At 45.0% G+C, this 23502-nt stretch overlaps 1 protein-coding gene across 1 annotated transcript in view; it reads right to left on the bottom strand.

Moving 5' to 3' along the window:
- The window catches only part of LRRC38 (leucine rich repeat containing 38), a 49140-nt gene extending 26950 nt beyond the window's left edge, over nt 1-22190 (bottom strand). Inside the window, exon 1 of the mRNA XM_069078296.1 lies at nt 21344-22190. Within this exon, the coding sequence (XP_068934397.1) occupies nt 21344-21986 (643 nt within the window). The 5' untranslated portion in view covers nt 21987-22190. The remainder of the gene's footprint in view (nt 1-21343) is intronic.
- Nucleotides 22191-23502: the final 1312 nt, after the last annotated feature.

Raw genomic sequence — 23502 nt, 5'->3', positions numbered from 1 at the left:
CTTTCCTCCCTTCTTTCTCTTCTTCATTCCTGTGTGCCTATGTTCACACCCCCAGATGGAGCCCTAGTGGGTGATACATCAGACAGAACACTAACTCTGGCATCAGAGGTCCTGGGTTCAAACCCCACCTCTGACACTTTCTGTGTGACAAGTCACTTAACATCTCTGAAACTCAGTTTATGCCTCTATGAAGTGAGGAGGCTGTTCTAGAGGCTTCTGGGGTCCCTTTAGCCCCTGGGACTATGATCCTGAGATTTAATTTGCTGCCAGTATGACCTTGGGTAAGTCCCCTAACTCCCCTCTGGGCTTCAGTTTCTCCTCTAATGGAGTGGCCTGGCCTTCCTGTCTTTAAAGGTCCCCATCAGCTCAACACTAGCTTCTCTATATCCCAAACCAGACCCTCCTCCCTATGGGGAAGAGAGGACTTGTTTTTGCTTTCAACAGCTCCTGGTCTATTTTGGTCTCTCTTGGCCAAGGTGAAGTTCATTCCAATTCAGGGCAGGGACCATTTTCTTTCTGTCTCTGCATCTCCAGAGCTCAGTGCAGCATGTATTGAATAAATTCACCAAAGTACCTACTATGTCTAAGATCCTATGCTCAAAGCTAGGCATATAAAACTGGAAGAAAAAAAAAAACCGACATAGTGCCTGCCCTCAGGAAGCTTACATTCTACCAGAGGGCCACACCAGGGCTTTCAAAACAGGTAAGTTTAAGGGGGAAAAAAGTATTTTTTGGTCTAAGCCCAAAAGACCAGGCTATTAAAGGGACAAGATTTTCAGAAATTATTCTTGGGTCCTAGCATTAGCTAGAGTATGTGGGGAGGAGGAAAGGATTTGAATCTGAGCCTGAGCACACTGGCTAAGATGTAGCTCCCATCACTTAGCCAAGTGATATGATCCAGAGAAATCATAAGATTTAGGCCTGATTGGCAGGGACCTTAGTGGTCAACTCATCTAAACTCCTTATTTCATAGAACAGGAAAACTGGGATTGGAAGAGGCCACATAGGTTGTAAGGCATGGGGTTACAGAATCAGTGACCCCTAGAAAGATAAGAACACAGGATCCCTGCCTTAGGGTGCTTAGGGACCTCACGCAATGTCTTCATTTTACAGATGAGGAAACCATGGCCTATGAAAGGGTCATGACTGGCCCAAGGTCACACAGAGAACAGGATGAATGGCAGGGCTAGGATGTGAACCCAGGTGAACCGACCACTCTTTCCGCTATATCAACTGTGAGAATGGAGTCACTTACAAAACATTCCAAAGGACTCTTCTTGATGACCCTGAAATCCTACCTCACTAGGCTACTTACTAGCTATGAGACCTTGTCCGAGTCACTAAACCTCTATTAGTCTCAGTTTTCTCATCTGTAAAATGGGGATAATAATAGGACCTACCTCCCAGGGTTCTTATGAGGATCAAAGATGGTATATGTAAATATATGTAAAGTGCTTTGCAAACCTTAAGGTGCTACCTAAACACTAGATACTATTACGATATAGCCATCTTTCCTGCCCCATCGATCTGTGAAATATATTCCTGTATAGCTTCTGCTACATCCTTATGGAAGGGAACTACCTGGGTAGCATCACTGTTTGCTCTCTAACCTCCACTGTGCCCTTGCCACTGGAGCAGCCATCCTTCCATTCTTTCCTCTTTGATTCTGTCCCATTCTCCACCATTGACGTTGCAAACTCTGTTCTCTCTTGAAGTCCCCAACTCTATCCTTCCCCAGTCATCTTCAGATGGCCATAGCTCCTCCTCTCTTGAGAAGATCAATGAGATCTCCTCCCATGATTCCCTCAACACTCCTCCCTCGTGGTCTTTATGTGTCCTCTCTGTCTGGGGATGGGAGAGCAAGTGTGGTTTAACAGAAAGACTGATGGATATAAAGTCAGACAATCTAGGTTTGACTTTTGGTTCTGCTCCTTACTATTTCCATGACCTTGGGAAAGTCCTCCCCTCTTCTCTGGGCCTCAGTTTCCTCATCTGTAAAATGAGAGTGTTGGACTAGCTGATCTTTAAGGTCTCTTCCAATGTTTCTCCTCTTATTCCCTTCAGTCTCAGAGAATGAGAATACCCTCCTTCTTGCCAAATAGAACCCCTTCCCCTATAGCCTCAGTCTCATTTCTTCCCCTCTCCTTCATGACCCAACTCCTTTCATGTATATTCAGTCTCTCTTCCTCTACTGACTCTTTTCACTCATCCTCCAAACAGGTCCTATACCTATCCTTAAAAAAAATCCTTCCTTTGATCCTCCATTAGCCAATGCTCCCAATTAACCAGTCATTAAGCATTCACCATTATGCCAGGTAATAGATACAGAGACAAAAATGAAATAGTCCTTGTGTTCAAGAAGTTTCCTTTCTATTATTAGAAAGTAGGGCAGAAAGTATTTTTCCTTTTTCACATAGTAAGCACTCAAAAAAACCTTTTTGACTAACTGATTGAGTCTATCAGGGAGATGTGTGTGAATAAGTATGTGTAAATATCTGTACAGAATAATACAGTTAAATTAGAAAGAAGATCCATAGGAATGGGATTGAGTGTAGAGGAAGATTAGGAAAGACTCTCGCCCTAGATCTCTCCTCCTCTTCACTGCTAAAGTTGGAGTGAGAGGCGTCTACACCTGCTGCTTCCTTTCTCATCACCCCCTCAATCCTCAAACCCTTCTAATCTGGCTTCTATCACCACACCACTCTACTAAAATGCTCTCTCCAGGCGTTAATGGTTTTATTGCTAGATCAAATAGCTGGTTTCTTGTCTCCCCCCTCCAGGACTTATCTACAGCTCTTAACAATCCATTCTTCTGGGTACCCCCTGCTTACCTGGTTTTTATTATATACTCTCAGGTCTAAATCTGTGGTCTTCCTAGCTCTCTGATGGATCCTTTTCAGTCTCTTTTGCTCTATCCCAATCCTTTTCCCATGCCTTAAACACAGATGTTCTCTTATCCCTCTTCTCTGCCTTTTTGGCATTCTCCCCCTTGGTGATCTCATCTCCCTCCATGGGTTTAATGATCATTTCCATATATGATTCCCAAGTCTATAATTCAACCCCAATTTCTCCCCTGAGCTCCATTCCTTTATCTCTAAATGCATGCTGAATACCTCTACCTGGACAGTTTGCCAGCACCTTGAAAACAACATATCCCAAAATGAATTCTCCATCTTTCCCTCAAAATCTTCCCTTAACTTGTCTCTTCCAATTGATAGCACCACCACCCTCTCTCTGAATTGCCCATGTGTATAATCTGGGAATCATCCTTGACTTCTTATGTTAGCTCACCCCACCTGCATCAGCATTTGCCAAATCTTGTCAATTCTACCTTTGAAACAGTTTTCACATATGGCCATTCCCCTCCACTTCCACTTTACCTGCCTTTGATCAGGACCTCACCCCTTTTTACCTGGGCCACAGCATTAGCCTTCTATCTGTTCTTCCCACCATCAATCTGCCTTTTTTTCCAATCTACCTTTCATTCTGCTTCCCAGCTCATATTTCTGCTCTAATAATGTCACAAAACAAAACACAAAACCTTCTGTGCTTCCTCATTAATTACTGACTAATGCCCTCAACACCTTTGCTCCCAAACCTAAACATTCGGCCTCACTCTCATTACTTCCCTCTACGTGCCACCAACAAGAGGTACTATTGGCTCCAGTTCTGGTCCTGTCTTCTATCTCCAGACCTCTGCTTCAATGTCTCTTATTCCTGAAATGGTAATGGATCTTTGCCCCCTCTCCAAACCCATCTCCATCTGTTGAGGTCCTTCCCATCCTTCAAGGTCCAATTCAAGTGCCACCTTTTACATGAAGTCTTCTCTAATTATCCCATCTCCAGTGAAATTGATCTCTCTCCCTTGTTAAATTTCTCAACTTTGACCCCGGACCTCTCCTTTACACTTATTCCAGTCTCCTGTGTTACCTGAATACATATCTTTCCCTCTTACTAGATTGTAAGCTCATTGAAAGCAAGATATGATCATATCTACTTTTGTACCCCAAGTGCCCAGTTAAGAAGAAGCATTCTTAACACTTTTTGTGCCATGGGCTCCTCTGGTAGTCTTTGGACCCCTTCTGAGAGTCACATCTTTAAACAAATGAAGGAAATGCTCAATTTCAATGAGAGATTAGTGAACATAAAGAAGTGATATTTTCCCCCATCCAAGTTCTTAGATCCCTCCAGAACTCTATCTATAGATCTGGTCTGTGAACCCCAGGTTAAGACCTCCCATCCAGTCTAGCGTATGGTCTTATACTCAGTAGGTGCTTAATAAATGCCTGTTGAGTGTCTGCTGAATACATAAGAGTTTAAGTATAAAGACACATAGAATGTCCAAGGGGGAAAGTCAGGGGAGGCTTCCTAGAGGATTAAAAATGGATAGAAATTCAATAGCCATTGGGAACAGAATAAGTCAAGTTGTAGAAAATGGTGGGCATGCTGAATGATATAGACCAGTTTGGCAGCAGCACAAAGTTCAAGATGAAACAAGGCTGGAAAAATACAAAGCTGCCCAACTGTGGCAAGTCTTGAATACCAGGAATTTGAATTTTCTTCAGTGGGCAATAAAGTAGTCCCCCCCAATGTCTGAATGGGATGACATGCACAGTTCTTTGCATAAGAGTGGGAAGTTGAGGAAGACCTGGGTTCAAATATCACCAAATATATTTATTAGCTCTATGACCCTGGGTAAGTCATTTAACCCATTTGCCTCAGTTTCCTCATCTGTAAAATGATGACAATAATAGGACCTAACTCCTATGGTTGTTGTAAGAATATGAGATAAAGGAATGTAAAACACACTGCAAACTTTTAAGATCTTTATAAGTGTGAGATTGTGTTGCTGTTGTTGAGATGATAGAAAAATCACTCTTATCTTGTTTAGTGGAGGGCAGATAGAAAAGATCCTGGGAGAAGTCTATTCCACTATTTTTGTTGTTCAGTTGTTTTAGTGGTGTCATATCAGAGGATAATAATAACATTGTCTCCTGAAGTCTATCCAAGGTCATATTCATTGCTGCCATGATGCCATCTAGCCATCTTTTTCCATGGCACCATCTATCCATGTCATCCTCTGCTGCCCCCCTTTTCCTTTTGCCTTCAATCTTTCTAAACATCAGGAGCTTTTCCATTGAGTCCCATCTTTTCATTCTGTGGTCAACGTATTTAAGTTTCAGCTTCAGTATTTGACCTTCCAGTGAATAGCCTGAATTAATTTCTTTAAATATTGACTGACTTGACCTCTTTGTTGTCCAAGGGACTCTCAAAAGTCTTCTCTGGTGCCACAATTTGAAAGCATCGATTCTCTGGTGCTCAGCTTTCCTCACAGTCCAACTCTTATAGTCACATGTAGTTACTGGAAAAACTACAGTTTTGACTACATAGATCTGTGCTGGCAAGGTGATTTCTCTGTTTTTTAGTATGCTGTCCATATTTGCCATAGCTTTCCTTCCAAGAAGCAAGTATCTTTTAATTTCATGGATGCAGCTGCCGTCTGCAGTGATCTTTGAACCTAAGAATATAAAATCAGACACTACTTCCATCTCTTCTCCCTCTATTTGCCAGGAAGTGATGGGACCAGTGGACTGGGTGGGTTGTCTCTCATTGGAAGTCTTCAAGTAAATGTTGGCTGACCAATTGTCAGTTACTGTGTAGAGATGATTTTTTTCTCAGGTAGGAGTTGGCCTCAATAGTCAGTCACCCAAGCAGTTATTAAGTAACCATCAAATGCCAGGCATTGTTCTAAGCACTGAGGATACAAAAAAAAGGTAAAAAGACCCTCCCAAAAACAACAAAAAAGGAGTTTCTGCTCTCAAGGAGAGCTAATAAAGGGGACAACATGCAGAGAACTAAGAATGCACAAGATATTTGCAAGATAAATTGGGGTGATCTGGGAGGGAAAACACTAAGATTAAGGGGAACTGGGAAAGACTTCTTGTAGAAAGAAGCCAGGAAAGTTAAGAGGTGGAGATGAGGAAGGAGAGAATTCTAGGCATGGGAGATGGCCAGAGAAAATGTTCAGAGCTGAAAGATGGAGAGTCTTATTTGAGGAATAGCAAGAAAGCTAGAATCACTGAATTATGGAGTTCGTGGGGACATATAATAAGTTGTAATAAGACTGGAAAGATAGCAGGTGCCAGGCTATCAAGGGCTTTGAAGCCAAATGGAGAATTTTACATTTTATCCTGGAGTTAATAGGAGCCATTGGAGTGTATTTAATGGGGGAGGGAGGAAAAGATGTGAAATGGTCATGACTATGTTTTAGGAAGATGAGTCTGACAGGTGAACGGAGGATGGACTGTAGTTGGGAGAGACTTGTGGCAAGGTGACCATCCAGCAAGCTATTGCAATAGTACAGGAATGAGGTGATAAAAGCCTATACCAGGGTGGTAGCAATGTCAGAGAAGAGAATGGTACATATACTAGAGAGGACATGAAAAACCAACAGAGGGGCAGCTAGGTGGTGCAGTGGATAGAGCACTGGTCCTGGAGTCAGGAGGACCCGAGTTCAAATCTGATGTCAAACACTTGACACTTAGTAGCTGTATGACCCTGGGCAAGTCACTTAACCCCAAGCACCTCACCAAAAAATAAATAACAGAACTTGACAACTGATTGGAAATGGGGGAAGGTGAGAGAAAGGAATCAAGGATGACACCTAACAGTAACAGGGAAGGACTGTTTTAGAAGTGTTGGGTTTAAAATGTCAATAGCCATTAAAGGCCCTTCCCACTCTGAAATTCTGTATTAAATGAATGGAACTTATTACCTACAAAAGAGAGGAAATACAAGCAGACCCAATGGCAGGTCCATAACTGGTTACCAAATGGTATGAGGGATATCTGCGCCATGTCCCTAACTCTAAAAGGCCACTGCCATGGAGGAGGCATAGCCTTAGATCTAGAGTCTACTGTCATCCCCTAACTTTGAGAAACAATCCTGGAGACAGCTACTGTTGAAAAAAAAGAAAAAAAAGGGGCAGCTAGTTGGTACAGTGAATAGAAGACTGGCCCTGGAATCAGGAGGACCTGAGTTCAAATATGACCTCAGACTCTTGACACACTTACTAGCTGTGTGACCTTGGGCAAGTCACTTATCCCCAATTGCCCTGCCCTCCCCCCTCAAAAAAAAAAAGATATCTCCTGTTGCATGGCACCAGCCATCATGAACCAAATACAATGGTAGCCAATGCTAGTTATATTGTGGTTTTTTAGTTACTTTTCAGTCATGTCTTACTCTTCACGACCCCATTTGGGGTTTTCTTGGTAAAGATACTGGAGTGGTTTGCCATTTCCTTCTCCGATTCATCTGACAGATGAGGAAACTAAGGCAAATGCGATTAAGTGGCTTGCCCAGTGTCATACAATTAGTAAGTGTCTGAGGCTGGGTTTGAACTCAGGAAGATGAGGCTTCCATTCTGCAGTCCTGGTGCTCTATGCACTATGGCGCCCCCTAGCTGCCCTGGCTATATTACAGCAGCCCTTTAGGATACTGCTGCTCCAAGATAGAAGAGAAGTTCAACTTGTCACATGTGGTTTTGCAACAAGAATAAGTGGGGAAGGGGGTGGTAGTTAGGCATGAGATTTCATTAACGTGGTGAACTCTCCATGTGGAAACACACCCCTCTGATGCAGATCAACCTCTTATCTGTCACTTTTAGTTCAGACAGTTGTCTTGGGCTACTGAGAGGTTAAGTGACTTGCCTACAGTTTGCTTTAGAGGCAGAACCTGAACTTAGGTCTTCCTGATTCTGAGACCGGCCATTAAATCATGAGTCCCTTCTTTTTACTACATATTATCATTTATTTTCAAGGGGGGGGGGTGAGAGTTGACCTTTAGGAGTATATGCATATAAAAATTTGCACGCTAAGCAGACATCTAGGTGGCACCATAATACACAGCTCACCTGCCTGAAGTCAGGTAGACTCACTTTACTGAGTTCAAATCCAGCCTCAGACACCTACTAGCTGTGTGACCTTGGGCAAGTCACTTGACCTCTGTTTGCCTCAGTTTCCTTATTTGCAAAATAAGCTGGAGAAAGAAATGGCAAACCACTCTAGTATCTCTACAAAGAAAACCCCAAATGGGGTCACAGAGTCAGACAAGGTTGAAACGACACAACAACAAACTGTGATTTCATTAGAACACAATTCCTGGTGTAATCAAAAGGGGGATATAAGGCAGCCTCAACATTCAGCAATATTTGAAAAGAACAATGATCCAGGGTGATATCAGAAGTTGGCTCGCCACCTGGAATTAGGTGAAACAAATTAAGCTACATTTTTTTCCTTGGTGTCATTGAAAAGTCAAGGCAAAGCATTCATTAAGCTCTTAGTATGTTCTTGGTACTTATGCTCAGCACTGAGGATACAAATACTAGCAATAGGACAGGTCCTGCCCTCAAGGAGCTTATGTTCTAATTGGGAAAGAGTGGTGGGTTTAGAGTAGGAGGGCCTAGTGTTCAAATCTTCACTCTGCTATTTACTGTGTAACCTTGGGCAAGTCACTGAATCTCTCCAGGTCTCAGTTTCTTTATCTGTAAAATGAGGAGTTTAGATTAGATTATCTTTGCAATTAGATTTCTAGCTCTAGCTCGGTGAACATAGGATTCTTTTTTAAATGAAATTTTAATTTTATTTGTAGATCCTCATTGTCTCCCTGCCTCCCCCCATACCCAAACTGAGAAACAAAGAAAAACAAAACCCGTTACAAACATGTAGAATCAAGCAAAACAAATTCCCACATTGGCAATTTAAACAAAAAAGGACAAAGAAAAGAAAAAGAAATTTCATCTGCCTTCTGCATCTATCACCTCTCTATTAGGAGGTGGCCAGTATATTTCAACTTGAATCCTCTAGAATTGTGGTTGGTCATTTCTCTGATCAGAGTTCCCAAGTCTTTTAAAGCTATTTGACTTTACAATATTGTTGTCTTGTATAAATTGTTCTCCTGGGTCTGCTCACTTCACCCTGCATCAGTTCATATAAGTCTTCTCAGTTTTCTCTGAAACTGCCCCCTTCACCATTTCCTATAGCACAATAAAATGCTGTCAGAAACATATAATAAAACTTGTATGGGCCTAAGTTTCATAAACTTTGTGGACTTCTGCTTCTTCATCTTTAAAATGGGGGGTTAGACTAGACCAATGGTATCAAATACAAATAGAAATAGATCCCTAGGTTGACTTAGAAAACCACAAATTAGCATTATCTATTTTGTACTGTATTTTTATTTATTTCGTTAATCATTTACCAATTACATTTTAATTTGTTTTAGACAGTAATAGGGAGTTTTGAGTGGCCTGCAAGAAGCTAGTTGGACACCTCAAGACTAAGTGACTTTTAAGGTTCCTTCCAGGTCTAAATCTCTAACCCTATGAATATGGCACTCTCAGAAAGACCCACTCTAAACAAATGTTGGGGGACTAGATGACCGCCTATCTAGAATGCTGCATCAATCAATATTTTTGTTGCTGTTCAGTCACGTCTGTCTCTTTGTGGCTCTATTTGGGGTTTTCCTGTCAAAGATACTAGAGCAGTTTGCCATTTTGTTATTCAGTTCATTTTACAGATGAGGGAACTGAGACAAACAGGGTGAAGTGACTTGCCCTGAGTCACACAGTTAGAAAGTGTCTGAGGCTGAATTTGAACTCAATTCTTCCTGGCTCCAGGCCCTGTGCTCTATCCACTGCACCAATAAGCTATCACTAAGCCCAGGCATTTTACTAGACCCTGGGGTCATAAAGACAAAAATGAACCAGTCCCTGCCCTCAGAGAGCTTGCATTCTATTGGGAAAGACTACATACATATAGTGGAAAGGATACTTTTTTGGGGTATTGGTTGGTCTAGATTAGGGGGGTCTTAAATTCTCTTGGTGCCATGGGCCCCTTGTGTGAGGAAGCCTGTGGGCTTCTTCTCAGAATAAGATTTTTAAATAATTGAAAGAAATACTAAATTGAAGTTAGAAGTTGATGAAAACAAAGATTGTATTTTTTTCCATCCAAGCTTGTGGACTCCCCTGAAAGAGCACTAATGTCATAGCGGAGGGAACAGGAAAGATTTCCCATAGAGGATGGGGCAGGAGCTAAACCTTGAAGAAAGCAAGGGATGCTAAGAGGAAGAAGTGGGAAAAGGATCTGGCTTCAAATCTCAACTCTAAAACTACCTCTGTGACCTTAGACAAGTCACATAACCTCCCTAGGCCTCAGTTTTCTTCTCTATAAAATGAAAAGGGTTGAAGTAAATGGCTTCTGATTCCTTCCAGCTCCGGAAACATGATCCCATGAACAGGTCTAAATGAAATGAGGAAGGAGTTCATTCTAGGCATGGAGATGTGGATCTTTCAGCTCCAGGGTCATTGGTCCTTGAACCCCTTATAGCTCTGAAATCTCTGATGACCTCATTGGTCTCTTCAGAAATGAGTCATATCTACAGTTGTCTCTCCAGAGGGACAGGACAAATCTCAGGACAGGATCTCTGAGATAACACAGGCAAGACTATTACAAACAGACTGAAGGAAGAACCAGGAAAGGAAAGAGTACACCACAGAAACCAGCTGTAATTAAGAGTTACATTAAAAATGCATTAGCTGTTAGAATACAAGCAGATGCTCAGAGAGCCACAAAGAAGATCTAAGAGAGATTGAAAACAGCAACAGAGACCTCACCCAACCTCTGTCAAGAAGTGGAGATCCTGGAGGCAGCCCTCTGACAGAAGGGAACTCCAGGAGCTCTCCATGGTGCTGCCGGCTCCTTCCTCCATGACTCCAGATGAGCAAAGATGGGCCAAAGACAGGGTCAAAGAATGCACTTGGCTTTGCCAATATAAACACAATTCTTGTTTCTTATACTTTCCAATCAGTCTTCTAAGAGTGTCTGGCTTTCGTGAAAGGATTTGTGAGAATTTATGAGAAGGAGGATTCCTTCAGAGGCTTCTGGGGCCTTGCCTAGGTACAAGTGTGCCAACCTGGGGTCCCTTTCCCCAGAGAGAAACAAATAGCAGTGGCCCAAGCCTCTGGATTCTCTGGCATCTGAGATATTTTCCCAGTCTCCTTTGAAGAAAATGAAGGACATGAGGTCTTTTCTGACTTCCCTCAACCCTTAGCTACTAACTGCCCCAACTCTAAAATTACCTTGTTTATATTTCATATACACCCATCTTTGAACATAACTGTGAGGCACCTAGATAACACTGTGAATAGAATCCTGGGCTTAGAGTTAGAAAGACCCGAGTTCCAATTCTGCATAGATATTTGCAAGCTGTGTGACTTTAGGCAAGTCACTTAGCCACTGCCAGCCTCACATACCTCATCTATCAAACAGGAATTATAAAAACTCCTATGTCTCAGGATTGTCTTTAGAATTAAATGAGATCGTAGGTGCTACATAAATATTTATTATTATTATTACTAGAAATTGTAGAGAGTTATTGTTACTATAAATTGCAGATTGATATTGTTAAAGGAAGCACCTTGCTGAGAATTTCCTGCATTAATAAAATCATAAGTTTGATCTTTAAAAAATAATTAAATGGGGCAGCTAGGTGGCACAGTGAATAGAGTACCAGCCCTGGAGTCAGGAGGACCTGAGTTCAAATCCAGCCTCAGTCACTTAACACACACACACACACACAAACTAGCCATGTGACCTTGGGCAAGTCACTTAACCTCAAATTGCCCTATGTCCCCCCTCCAAAAAAGTAAAAAATATTATTTTAAAAAACAAATAAAAAAGAATTAAATGAATTAATGTATGTAAAGCACTTTGCAAACCTTAAAGTGTTACATAAAAGTTGTTATAATAATAAATTATAATATCATCATCATCACCATTATTATTATTGCATGTTGCTTCTTCTAATAGAAAAAAAGCTTCTTGAGGGCAGGAAGGTTTCATTTTGTGTCTTTGTATCCCCAAATCCCAGTATTGTGTCTGGTACACAGCAAGAACTTAATAAATGCTTATAGATTGATTGAAGCTATAAGAGTTTAAGACAGAATTGGAAGGAACTTTTAGAGATTATCTAGTCCAATGCCTTCATTTTATTTTGTTTATATTTTAAAATATAAAATTTTAAAGCTTCATTGATGTCTCCAAGTAAAGAGAGAGCCTTTTGCCCCAGTCTTCTGGGCCAGTGGGAAAAATTATTAAAACCCACAATCCCTGCACAGGGGAGGAGAATTTCCATTCAATGATGAGTCCCTGGAAACCTTTAGGACCCAGCCTTCTAGACAGAAGAGGAGGATGTTCTGATCAATAGTGAGGTTTTAGAGACTTCAGGGGACCTAGCCTTTTAGATAGAAGAGGTGAAATTCTCCAGTCTCATCAGCCTCATAGGGAGGCTGATGCATCCACTCCCCACCAAGAGTCAAAGGACTGAGGTACAACTTGGTGGAGTAAAAGGCCTAGACTTTGCCCTCTGCCACAATTGCAAGTTAGATAGTGTGGGTTCAACAGGAAGGGGGTTGCCTCTCTAGCTTTGTTCTTCTTTCTGGGGTTAGTCCAAATCTTTATGTTCATGCTCTAAGTCCTGAGGCTCATATGTATCCCTAAAGTGGATGTCAGGGGGCCATCTCTTTAGTTCAAACCACATGGTAGGTGAGAAGCTTAGGGCTCTGTATAAACATTCTTTAGGAATATATGTGGAAAGTGGGATTTGCCAAAGAGGAGGAATTATGTCAATTGTTTGACTTTATCCAAGCCCTTTATGCAATTTTGTCTCTCTGCAGAGGAAAATAAAGACTGTCCTGTAGCCCATGTTCAGGGCTGTGTTGCAGCCAGTCCAAATGGCTCCAAGAGCTAACTGTCACGTTTTCAGTGAGAGCCTCAGCACCTCAGAAATCAGCAAGTGCTAGAAGCCTGGTTTGATTTGGTGCTTTGGTGATTTTCTAGACTTGATAAAGTGATGGAGAAATGTTAATATTGAAAATTAAACTTGAAAGTGTGGTTTGCAGACATCCTTTCTGAGAGCTGGTATTAAACATTTACCAGCAGACATGCTCCTGGCCCTATGGATTGTTAGCTCAAGTGCCCATATGTAAACCAAGAACCCTTTTACTCACATCAGTAGAGATTCAGACAAAACTTTTATTTTGAAATTTCCCAGAGGCAACTGGGAGGGGAATAAGACAAAGAAGTAGGAATTTTGGAATACCCCTAAGATGGAACCTGATTCATGAAAACACAGATCTTAGGATGGCATGTAATGGGTTACAAACAGTAATAGTCATTACATACACGAGTCATTTTGTTCAGCCATCCTTTAATCATGCATACCCATCAGCTAGTAGATCATAGATGCAGAGCTGCGAGGCACCTTAGAGGTCAACAAGTTCAACATTCCCATTTTATAGATAAGGAAACTGAGGCCCAGAGAGGATGAGTGTCTTGTCCAGGGTCACACAGTTGGTAAGTATCTGTGTCTTCTTGGCTTCTAGTCTGCCATACTGCCTTTATCCACTTTGTTTCTGGTTCTTTGTGCACGCCCTCTCTCTCCCTCCCTCCCTCCTTCTCTCTCTCTTCCCCTCCCTCCCTCCTTCTCTCTCCTCTCTCTCTCTCTCTCTCTCTCTCTCTCTCTCTCTCTCTCTCTCTCTCTCTCTCTCTCTCTGTCTCTCTCTCTCTCTCTCTCTCTCTCTCTCTCTCTCTGTCTGTCTCTCACACATACACACACTGCTATGACTATTTTGGCATATATGAGATCTGCCTCCATCTCTGTCTAACTGTCTCATCTTCTTGGGCCATGTTACTGATAAGGATATCACACTCTGAAGGGGTTAGGCATCTTGTCTAATGTCACAGTGCTAACAAGTAGCCAAGCTGGGATTTGAACCCAAATTCAGAATCCTTTTCATGACAGTATGTCAATGTGACTTTGGAGTCAGAGGACTTGAGTTCTGATCCTACTTCTACTTACTACCTCACTTCCCTTGGGTAAGCCACCTAGCCTCTCTTTGCCTCAGTTTCCTCTCCTGTAAAATGAGGACCTGGACTAGATGACCTTGGAGGTTCCTTCTGGCTCTCCATATCTAAGCCAGAGGCCTCTCTAGGATCACCATCGCAAAGGCCCCACTCAGGTCTAGTGACCCCAAAGGAATAAGTTGCCAGTTCAGCCTCTGCCCCTTCCCCCAACCTTCCAACCAAATCTATCAAGCTTGCCCAAGGCTGTCCTGTTTCACAGCTCTCCCTGTTATTATGCACTGTTATCTCTCTACACTGAAGTTGCTAGCAAGCTGAAGAAGAGTGTTTCCAACCCTAAGACCTGCATATTCCTTTCCTTTTATACATGTGCTGGTCCCAATGTGACCTGTCCTAATTGGCAGGTTTGTCGACATCATCAAAACACTATTCACCTCCAAAGCAACAAACCAGGATCCCAACACAGAGAGGCTTTCCCTTCTGCTCAGAGAAAGATGGAGAAAACTGGGAAGAAAGACTATAAAAACAGCGCTAGCCACAGATGTCTTTGGAAGCCCTGATTCCAAAGGCAGCTGGAGACTCTCGCTGCTTCTCCTTCAAGTCAACAAAGTCCAGTTTCAGAAATGTCCAACCAGAAGGAGCCTCCAGCCTCTTCATTTGACAACAGAGGAAGCTGAGGCCTTGGGATGACTTGCTCTGATAGGGACAGTGTATAGAGCAGTGGATGTAGGGCCAGAAAACCTCAGTTCGATGCCACTTCTACTTATCACCCATGTGACCTTGGACAATTTGCTTAACTTCCCTAGGCCGAAGTTTCCTCATCTGTAAAATGAGAGAGTTGGACTAATTGGCCCTTACAGCTCTGGATCTATGATCGCTGTGACCAAACAGGGCCTAAATTGATAAAGCCTTTAATCTAATCACATAGCCAATCAGTGGCAGACATAGAATTTGAATCCAAGTTCTAGGAACTCAGGTCAATGCTGTTTTCAATGCACTATACCTGGAGTTGGATATCACTGGCTCAAAGGGTCAAAGCTAGAAGCAACGTTAGAAATGTTTGAATCCAACCCCCTCATTTTACAAATGAGGAAACTGAGGCCCAGATGAGGAGGGGGTTCTGCCCTAGAAGAACATACAAAGAGTGAGAGGTATGGTTAAGATTCAAACCCAGTCCCTCCGATCATGAATACAGTGTTCTTTTTAGTATATCATTTTATAGGCAAGAGAAAGATCCAGAGAAAGGGTCATGATTTTTTTTCACAGGTAGCAAATATTTTTTTTAGTCCTGGTTTTAGTCTGGGTTCTGCCAATAAGATGTTGAATATCTTTGGACAAGTTTTGGAATGCACACACCAGGAGGGTAGGGACCACATCACTGGAATTCTCTCTTAAGTACAATAAGCTCAAGGAGGAATTTTGGGGGGAAAGGCAATCAAGGTGAAGTGACTTGCCCAGGGTCACACAGCTAGTAAGTGTCTGAGGCTGGATTTGAACTCAGATCCTCTTGACTCCAGAGCCGGTGTTCTATCCACTATACCACTTAGCTGTCCCAATGAGGAATTTTTTTTTAAGTGCTGTGTGTGAATGTGTGTGTGTATTGCATCTCAAGAGGAGGAGTTCTCTGGAGGAAGCAGTTCACAGGAAGTCGGAGGTTGTGAAAGGACATTTTTAACAAGGAGAGGGATAGGACAGAGCTGGCCATAGATGCTTAGGGACAGCTCCACCCCTTTGGATGTGGGGAGGGGGAAGGGAGGACTATATGACATTTCTCTTTTGTCTGTAAAGGCAAAGGCTGCTGGGGATTCACACCAGCCACAGATAAGTGGTACGTGTGCCCAGCAGAAGGAGGCACCCACACTGCCTGCTTTCAGCTGAGCTGGCAAACAGAATGAGCTCTGGCCCCAGGGTAGAAGGGGCAGTCTGTGTGGGGTGGGTGGAATAGTCACATCCAATTATAAAGTAATGTTGGGTGGGAGGGAGGGAAGGAGACTCAGAAAGGGCTCAGGGCTCCTGGCTGGAGAAGCACTTTTCACTAGGCTTAGCAAATCTGACAAGATTGTTCTTAGGTGCCATCTTGGCTATTAAGATAATAAGTTTTGAGCTGGAAGGGACCTCAGAGGTCATCTAGTCTCTACCATTCTCATTTCAGAGATGAAAAGACCAAGACTTGGTCCTTAATAAAAGGATTTGGTTCTGTGAAACTTGGATTCAGCCAAAGGGCTGCACTTGAGGACCTAGAAGGCCATATGTGGCCTCGAGGTCACAGGTTCCTCACCTGTGGACCAAGTCCTGGAGAGTTTAAGTGTTTTATTCAAGGTCCCACAGGCATTAATAATCACTCACCAATATTTCACTTTTTTTTTTGGAGGGGAGAAGGCAAGGCAATTGGGGTTAACTGACTTGCCCAAGGTCACACAACTGGTGTGTGTGTCAAGTGTCTGAGGCCAGATTTGAACTCAAGTCCTCCTGACTCCAAGGCCAGTGCTCTATTCACTGCACCACCTAGCTGCCCCATTTCACTTTTTTTTTTTCAACCAAAACTGATAATTTCCTAGGTGCAGGGAACTTCTGGTGAGGAAACCCCCTCCCTCCATCAATAATGAGCACCTTTTCTGAGACATAGTCTTAGAGAGTTGCTTGGGGCATTGAGAAGGAAATTATTCATCCAGTGTCACACAGTATATGATAGAAGTGGGACTTCCCACCTCCAAGACTGACTTTTGAATGTCTATGACACTCTAAAGCAGGCCTATACAACCTGCAGCCCACCAAAGAATTTCAAGTGGCCCACAAAAAACATAAACTTTTCCTTTACATTTTTCATGGGCCACTCAAAATCCTTTGGTGAGCCACAAGCAACCCTGTGGGTCACAGGCTATGCAAGCCTGCTCTAAAGTCTGAAAAGCGCTTTACATAAATGATCTCGTCTGATCTTCACAGTAACCCTGTAAGGTATATTATCCCATTTTACAGATAAGGAAACTAGGGTTGAGACAGCATTAGTGACTTGTATATAGTCACAAACTAAAGGCGAGGCAGGATTTGAATTCAGGTCTACAGGGCTCAATTCATTGTACCATGAGGATCCAGTTCAGGTTCCTGGATGCCAACTCTGGTAGCTTTTTTCATTGACCCACGGCTTCCCAGAATAGTATGGAATAAAGAGAAATACTAGATAGGAGGGAGATGGGGCAAGGAACCAGTGGGGAGTGTCTGAAGCCCCCTTCCCTGAGCTGCCCAGACTATGGCCAGAAGTCCTAGCTCCCAGACCCCCATTCTCTGATCTATCATCAGAGAGCTGGGCTTAGAAGGAACCTTAGAAATCAGTCACTAAGTCCACCCCTCTCTTCATTGAGAAGGATACTAAAATCCAAAGGAGGTCCCAAAGTTGATGGCAGAGACCAGGACTGGCATCCAGGCCCCTCTGCTCCCTAGGTCAGGGAAGGGGCCAATGAGGCAGGTGCTTCCTTAGATTATCTGGGGCAGGCCCCCATGCCCTGATCAAAGATCCTGCCATTCTCTAGGCCAAGAACTGGACAGGAAATCATCAGCTTCCATTTCTTCTCTTTCTCTTTTCTCCTCTGTTCATTCTCCTTGGCTAGAAGCGTCTTATCAGATGGGTGACTAAACAAGGAATCTTACCTGACAGGCAGATAAACACAATGGAAGCCATCAAGGTCACCCAGGGAGAACTGTCTATTCTCCTCTCTGGCCCCATTTTAATAGGTAAGATGGCATCTTTCTCTATTTAATTGGACTTACTTCTAGGAAGGACATATATACAGCCTGGATCCCCCCGGAGTCCCATAATGGTTTCCTCCCTTCCCTTCCCCCTACCCATACTGGCTTCCCCAGTATTATAGAGCACTTACTTAGTAGACCAGGATCTCTCCCCATGGAATGGGGCTCCAGGCCATTGAACTTGAGCCTGAGTGATTCAAGTGGGAATGAGAGGAGATAGGGTTTGGAAAGAGAGTTCAGACCTGTTATTTACTGGTAGAGGGCTCTCCCAGATTTCCTCTACCAGTGAAGGCAGCACCTTCTTGGAAACTTCTGTCCCTAAAGGGTTGCCTTGAGCCCTCAGAGGCTTGCCCAAGGCCACACGGTGATATGATGCCCTCCACCACAGAGGCAGGCCCTCAGCCCAGATTTTCCTGGCTTCCAGGACATATCTCTGTCTCATCATGTTGTCTTGTCTATGAGAATGAGAGCAGCCTAGAACACTAGGGGCAGGGACAGCCTAGTCCAAACCACAGAGATGGTTCTCTGCATCTGGACATCTGGGTCTGCTGCTGGCTTACTGTGTGACTTTGGCTAAGTCATTACATCTTTGGGCTTCATCCTCCACACCTCCAAAATGGTTGTGGAAGGTCAATAAAAGATAGAGTCAATAAATGAATGTAAGCAAAAACATGGGTCTACTGGGGAAGATAAACACATACAGAGATATTGTTTGGTCATGTTTGACTCTTTGTGACCTTGTTTGGGGTTTTCTTGGCAAAGATAATGGAGTAGTTTGCCATTTCCTTCTCCAGCTCATTTGACAGATGAGGAAACTAGTCACACAGCTAGTCAGTGTCTGAGGCTAGATTTGAACTCAAGTCCTCTTGACTCCAGGCCTGGAGCTCTAACCACCATGTCACCTAGGTGTATACAAAATAGAAGCAAGGCAAAGGAGGGCACTGGCAGCTGGGGTGGGAGTGGGGGGGGGGGAATCAGGAAAAGTCTTATCTACAAAGTGACAATCTTAAAGGAAACTAGGGACTCTTGGAGGTAGCAGAAGAGGGCAAGCAGAAGGGAGATGATGATAACCTATGGCTAGAGCTAGGAACCTGAGTGTAATTCATGAGGAATAGTAATATGAGAGGATTGGAGAAGGGGAGGAACATGGAATACATCTGGAAGTAAGGTGGGGGTCAGGTTGTGATGAGTTTCGAATGCCAAGTCTAATTTGTGGATAAATATGTGGCCTGTGAAATCCATATGGCACAATGTTTGAGAAAGTCTATGGTAGTGAGCATATAAGGTCAAGACAAGGGCTTACACAATTGGAGGAGAAATGTTTCTCTACATCAGAGTTGTTTGGCTTATGTATCTTACTGTTCTGTAGCAACCAGGGAAGGAGAAAGGGTGATACTTGGGAGTGGAAGAACAGATGGAGAAGGACCTGAAAGCTTGGAGAAGGGTCAGGATGTTACATCAGCTCTGACTTAGCTCTCTCTGACCACTGAACCATGCTCCCCAAGTCTGTGCTACAGTCTGTGTTATTATGTATTATAATGGAAATCAGCGGGCAGAGAGGTGGCACAGTGGATAGAATTCCAGGCTTGGAGTTAGGAAGTCTCATCTTCCAGGGTTCAAGTCTGGCCTCAGACATTTACTAGCTGTGTGACCCTGTTTGCCTCAGTTTCCTCATCTGAGAAATGAGCTGGAGAAGAAAACAGCAAACCATTCCAGTATCTCTAGCAAGAAACCTCCCCAAATGGGGTCACAAAGAGTTGGACATGACTGAAAACAATGGAACAGCTACAGTTGGAAAGCAGCCGATAGTGGTGTGTCTTTCTAGAAGAGAACTTTCAATGAGAGACCCCAGTGCCATCTGCTCCCCGATCACTGTGCTGCCCACCCCCAGCAGGGAAACCTTAAAGGGCTATCTGAATCGGAATGATTACTATGAGACCTCTCTAGGCTCTGGACTCTTTACAATATACTAATATGCCATGGGTATGATTCTGTCTGTTTGGCTCAGTCAGTTTGTAAGTTTGTTAAGTCTTAAGTTTGCCTGAGGCTCAGAAGTTAAGCAACTTCCTATTGCTACCCAGCTAAGAGTCAGAGGTGGGATCTGAACCCAGGTCTCCCTGATTCCAGCTTTAGCACTCTCTCCACTGAGCTGCCTCAGCACCTGGTTCATATCTTGATGCTCGTTCCTAGTGTAGCTGCTTGTACGCACGGCCCATCTTCCCCAGCAGACTATCCATTTCATAAGGGAAAAGGGCTACCTGATTTTCTTTGTCTCACCCCTGTCCACATAGCAAGGAGTTGTGATTTTATCCATGTGGGAACTCTCTCCACTTCTGGAAAGCATAACCGCAAGAGATGGTTTTGGAGATTTGCCTGAGGCTGCTCAGATAGGTGAAATACCTTGTCCGTGATATCAGAGGCCAGATTTGAACTTAGGTTGTCCTGACTCCTGGACCAGCACTCCATCCCCTCTGCCTCTCAGCAAGAGAGAAGAAAAGTGGGAAAGGAGAAAAGCCATTGATTGAGTGACTGCTGGGTGCACTATCCTCACTAGGCAGCAGTAGGAAGGACACAAAGGGAAAACCAGAGCTTACTATGCTGTGGGCACTCCTCACATGAATCCTGGCTTGGATTCATATCTCCATAGGATTCAGAACTGGACCTTATAGGTCATCTCGACATCTGCCCTGCTCTAAAGCATACAGTGGCCTTAGGGATCATTTGGGGGCAGCTAGGTGGCACAGTCCCCAGCCTGGAGTCAGAAAGACCTGAATTCAAATCTGGTCTCAGACACTTCCTAGCTGTATGACACTGGGCAAGTCATTTGACCTCAGTTTCCTCATCTGTAAAATAAGCTGGACAAGGAAACGGCAAACCACTCCAGTGTCTTTGCCAAGAAAATCTCAAATGGAGTCCCAAAGAATCAGACATGATTGAACAGAGATCATGTAACAGGTGAGGAAACTGAGGCCCAGAGAGGGGAAGTTATTGCCCCAGGTCACACAGCTTGAATCCTAAGTCTCAAACCCAGTACTCTGGCACCGTGCTCCTTCTCCCAGGGGAGCTTCTTATAACCGAACTTCCTCATCACCTGGCAGGTGCTGTCTGGCTCCCTTACAAAGGAACTTTGTTTTCCAATCTCTGAGTCAGTCCCATGGGAATATAGAGTTAGAGGCGAAGCAACAGCAGTTACAGTGCCTGGTACATAGTAAGTGGTCAGTCAACCGCCATGTATTAAGACCCTGCCGGGCATTGGGGATACAAGGAAAGACAAATGCCAGTCTCTTTGCTCTCAAGGAGTTCACTAAGGGGCCCGACCGACAAGCTAATAACTATGCACAAGAGCTATGCAGGAGAAATGGGAAATAATATTGGAGAGAAGGCATTAAGAAAACGGGGGACTGTAGAAAGCGGGGATTTTAGTTGAGACTTGAAGGAAGCCAGCACGCAGAGATGAGGAAGGAGAGCGTGCCAGTGAAAATGCCCAGAGTCGGGAGAAGGAGGGTGTCTGGAGAGGAACAGCAAGGAGGCCAGGAGGCCGGGGTCACTCCATAAACCTTGGTTTGAATTGGATCTCCCGGTGCAGATTTCAATAGCCCCACCATACCGAGCACCCCTGGCTCCCTCTCCGCTGAGCTCCCCTCCCCCCCCCCCCCGGCCCGTCCCAGTCCCTCGCTCACCCTTGGGCAGCTTGGACGCATTGTCCTGGAGCCAGGAGAAAAGCTGAGCAAACTCACAGTCGCAGAGCCACGGGTTGCCGTCCAGGCGCAGGGTCCGCAGGGAGGGCAGGGCGGCCAGGGCGGCCACGTTGAGGCTCCGGAGATCGTTATCGTTGAGCTCCAGCACCTGGAGCGACTCCAGGCTCTCGAAGGCGGCCTCATCCACGCCGGCCAGGCGGTTGTTGGCCAAGCTGAGCTTGAGCAGCTTCCCGGCCGAGCGAAAGGTGCCGGCGCCCAGCTCGGTCAGGTTGTTGTAGCTCAGGTCGAGAAAGATGAGCTTGGCGGAGCCGCTGAAGGCGCCCTCCTGCAGCGAGCTCAGAGAGTTGTTCCTGAAGTCCAGGTAGACCAGGTCCCCGTAGAAGATGAAGAAGTCAGCCGGGATGGCCTCGATGCGGTTGTCGGCCACCAGCAGCTTCCGCACGTCCAGGGGGAAGGCGCTCGGCACGCTGGGCAGCCCTCGGGCCCGGCAGTCCACAGTATGGGAGTCCGCGCACACACAGCCGGCGGGGCACGCGTGGCTGCGAGGTGCAGACAGGAGGCAGGAAAGGAGGCAGAGGGCGGCGGCGGGCAGCAGGGACGGCGGGGAGCCCGGCGGCGGCCCCATCCCAGGCCAGGGTTCCTGGCGGGGCTCCGGGAGATCGGGGCCGGCACCACGGCCAGGGCAGCTCTCTCTCAGTCAGGAGAGGCACATCTGGCCTCCGCCGAAGGAGCGCACTGGCTCTGTGCGCGCCTCTCGGTGTGCGTGCGCCTCTGTGTGTGCGTGCGCCCCTGTGTGCGCGGCGCGTGGGCTGTGTGGCTGTGTGTGCGCCTGTGTGTTTCCGTGTGTGCGTCCGTCTATGTGCCAGCGCGCCCGGTTGTATACAGAGATCACATATCCTTGAAGCTCAAATAGCCGGCGGCTGGGGAAGGAGGAGCGGGTGGAAGGGGGGTGGGGAGCGGAGGGAGATGGAGAGCAGCCGAGGAGAAAGGGAGGGAGGGAGGGAAGTGCGAGAGGAGAATTCGTCCTGCTGGGGGAAAATCGAGTGGGGGAGAAACAGGAGGGGAAAGGGACTGGGTTATAGCAGTAGATTTCAGGAGCTGCTCAGAGCAACCCAGGGCTCCCGTTCATCCCTCGCTGATTTCGGGGAGGGTAAAATTAAACCCGCCCCTGTGATTTACCCATCAGCTCTCTGGAAATAAGTGGGAGTTCGGTTAATGAACCCGGGCGTCTTCCGCGGTATCATCCAGGATATGATCAGTAGTTTCCCTGGGCTCCTTCTTCACCCTCCCCCGCCACCTCCTCCCCGCAAAGTTCTGGGTATGGAATACCGCTCAGATGTGACCGGATCATAGAGGACAGAGAAGCTGGAGGGGTGGGGTGGCGGCGGCGGCAGATGGCATTTTTATCGATTTGGCTGAATGGAGTCCAGGGAACCTGGGCTTGAATCCTGGTTCTACCACCTATTACCTGTTTGACCTTGGGCAAATCATTTCATCTCTCTGATCCTCAGTTACCTTCTCTGTAAAATGAGGGGTTGCATTAGATGGGTTTTGAGGTCCCTTCCAGCTCTAGAGCTGAAGACTGACTGGGCAATACACATTCAGAAGTACAGATTACTTCTGTGAATATGTTCTTCATATTCAGATTCTAGATCTAGAGTTTGTAGCACCCTCAGGGTTTATTTAGTCCATTAAGTAGCAGAATCGGGATTTGAATCCAGGTCCTCTGATTTGGAATTGGGATTCATTTTTTGTTTTGATAGATGCTAGAAAGCTCTCCTCCTGACTCTCTAGACTTTACTACCATGCCTCAGCTATGTTCTCACCCTGGAAGATCCTTCTATGACCCTGCGTGCTCCCCCTTCCTATTGGTGAGATTCCCCCCAGAACCTCCATTTCCAGGAAGTACCGGTACCCAGGGCCGGCCAAGGACATTTCTCCCTTTTCAGCTCCTCCCATTGGAATGTAAGCTCCATGAGGGAAGGAACTGTTTTTTTCTTCAGTTCAATTCAAGCAACATTTATTGAGTGCCAGGTACTATATTAAACTCTGGGGATACCAAAAAAGACAAAAGTCAGTCCCTGCCTTCAAGAAGCTTACAATTTATGGAGGGAAACAACATATAAACAGATATATAGAAA

This window comes from Petaurus breviceps, unplaced genomic scaffold (genome assembly GCF_028583685.1).
Source record: "Petaurus breviceps papuanus isolate PSGF00001 unplaced genomic scaffold, PetGlider_PUasm1.0 91041, whole genome shotgun sequence".
Taxonomy (NCBI): domain Eukaryota; kingdom Metazoa; phylum Chordata; class Mammalia; order Diprotodontia; family Petauridae; genus Petaurus; species Petaurus breviceps.
Note: the sequence above shows the minus strand (reverse complement) of the source record. Positions and strands in the feature narration are given on the sequence as shown.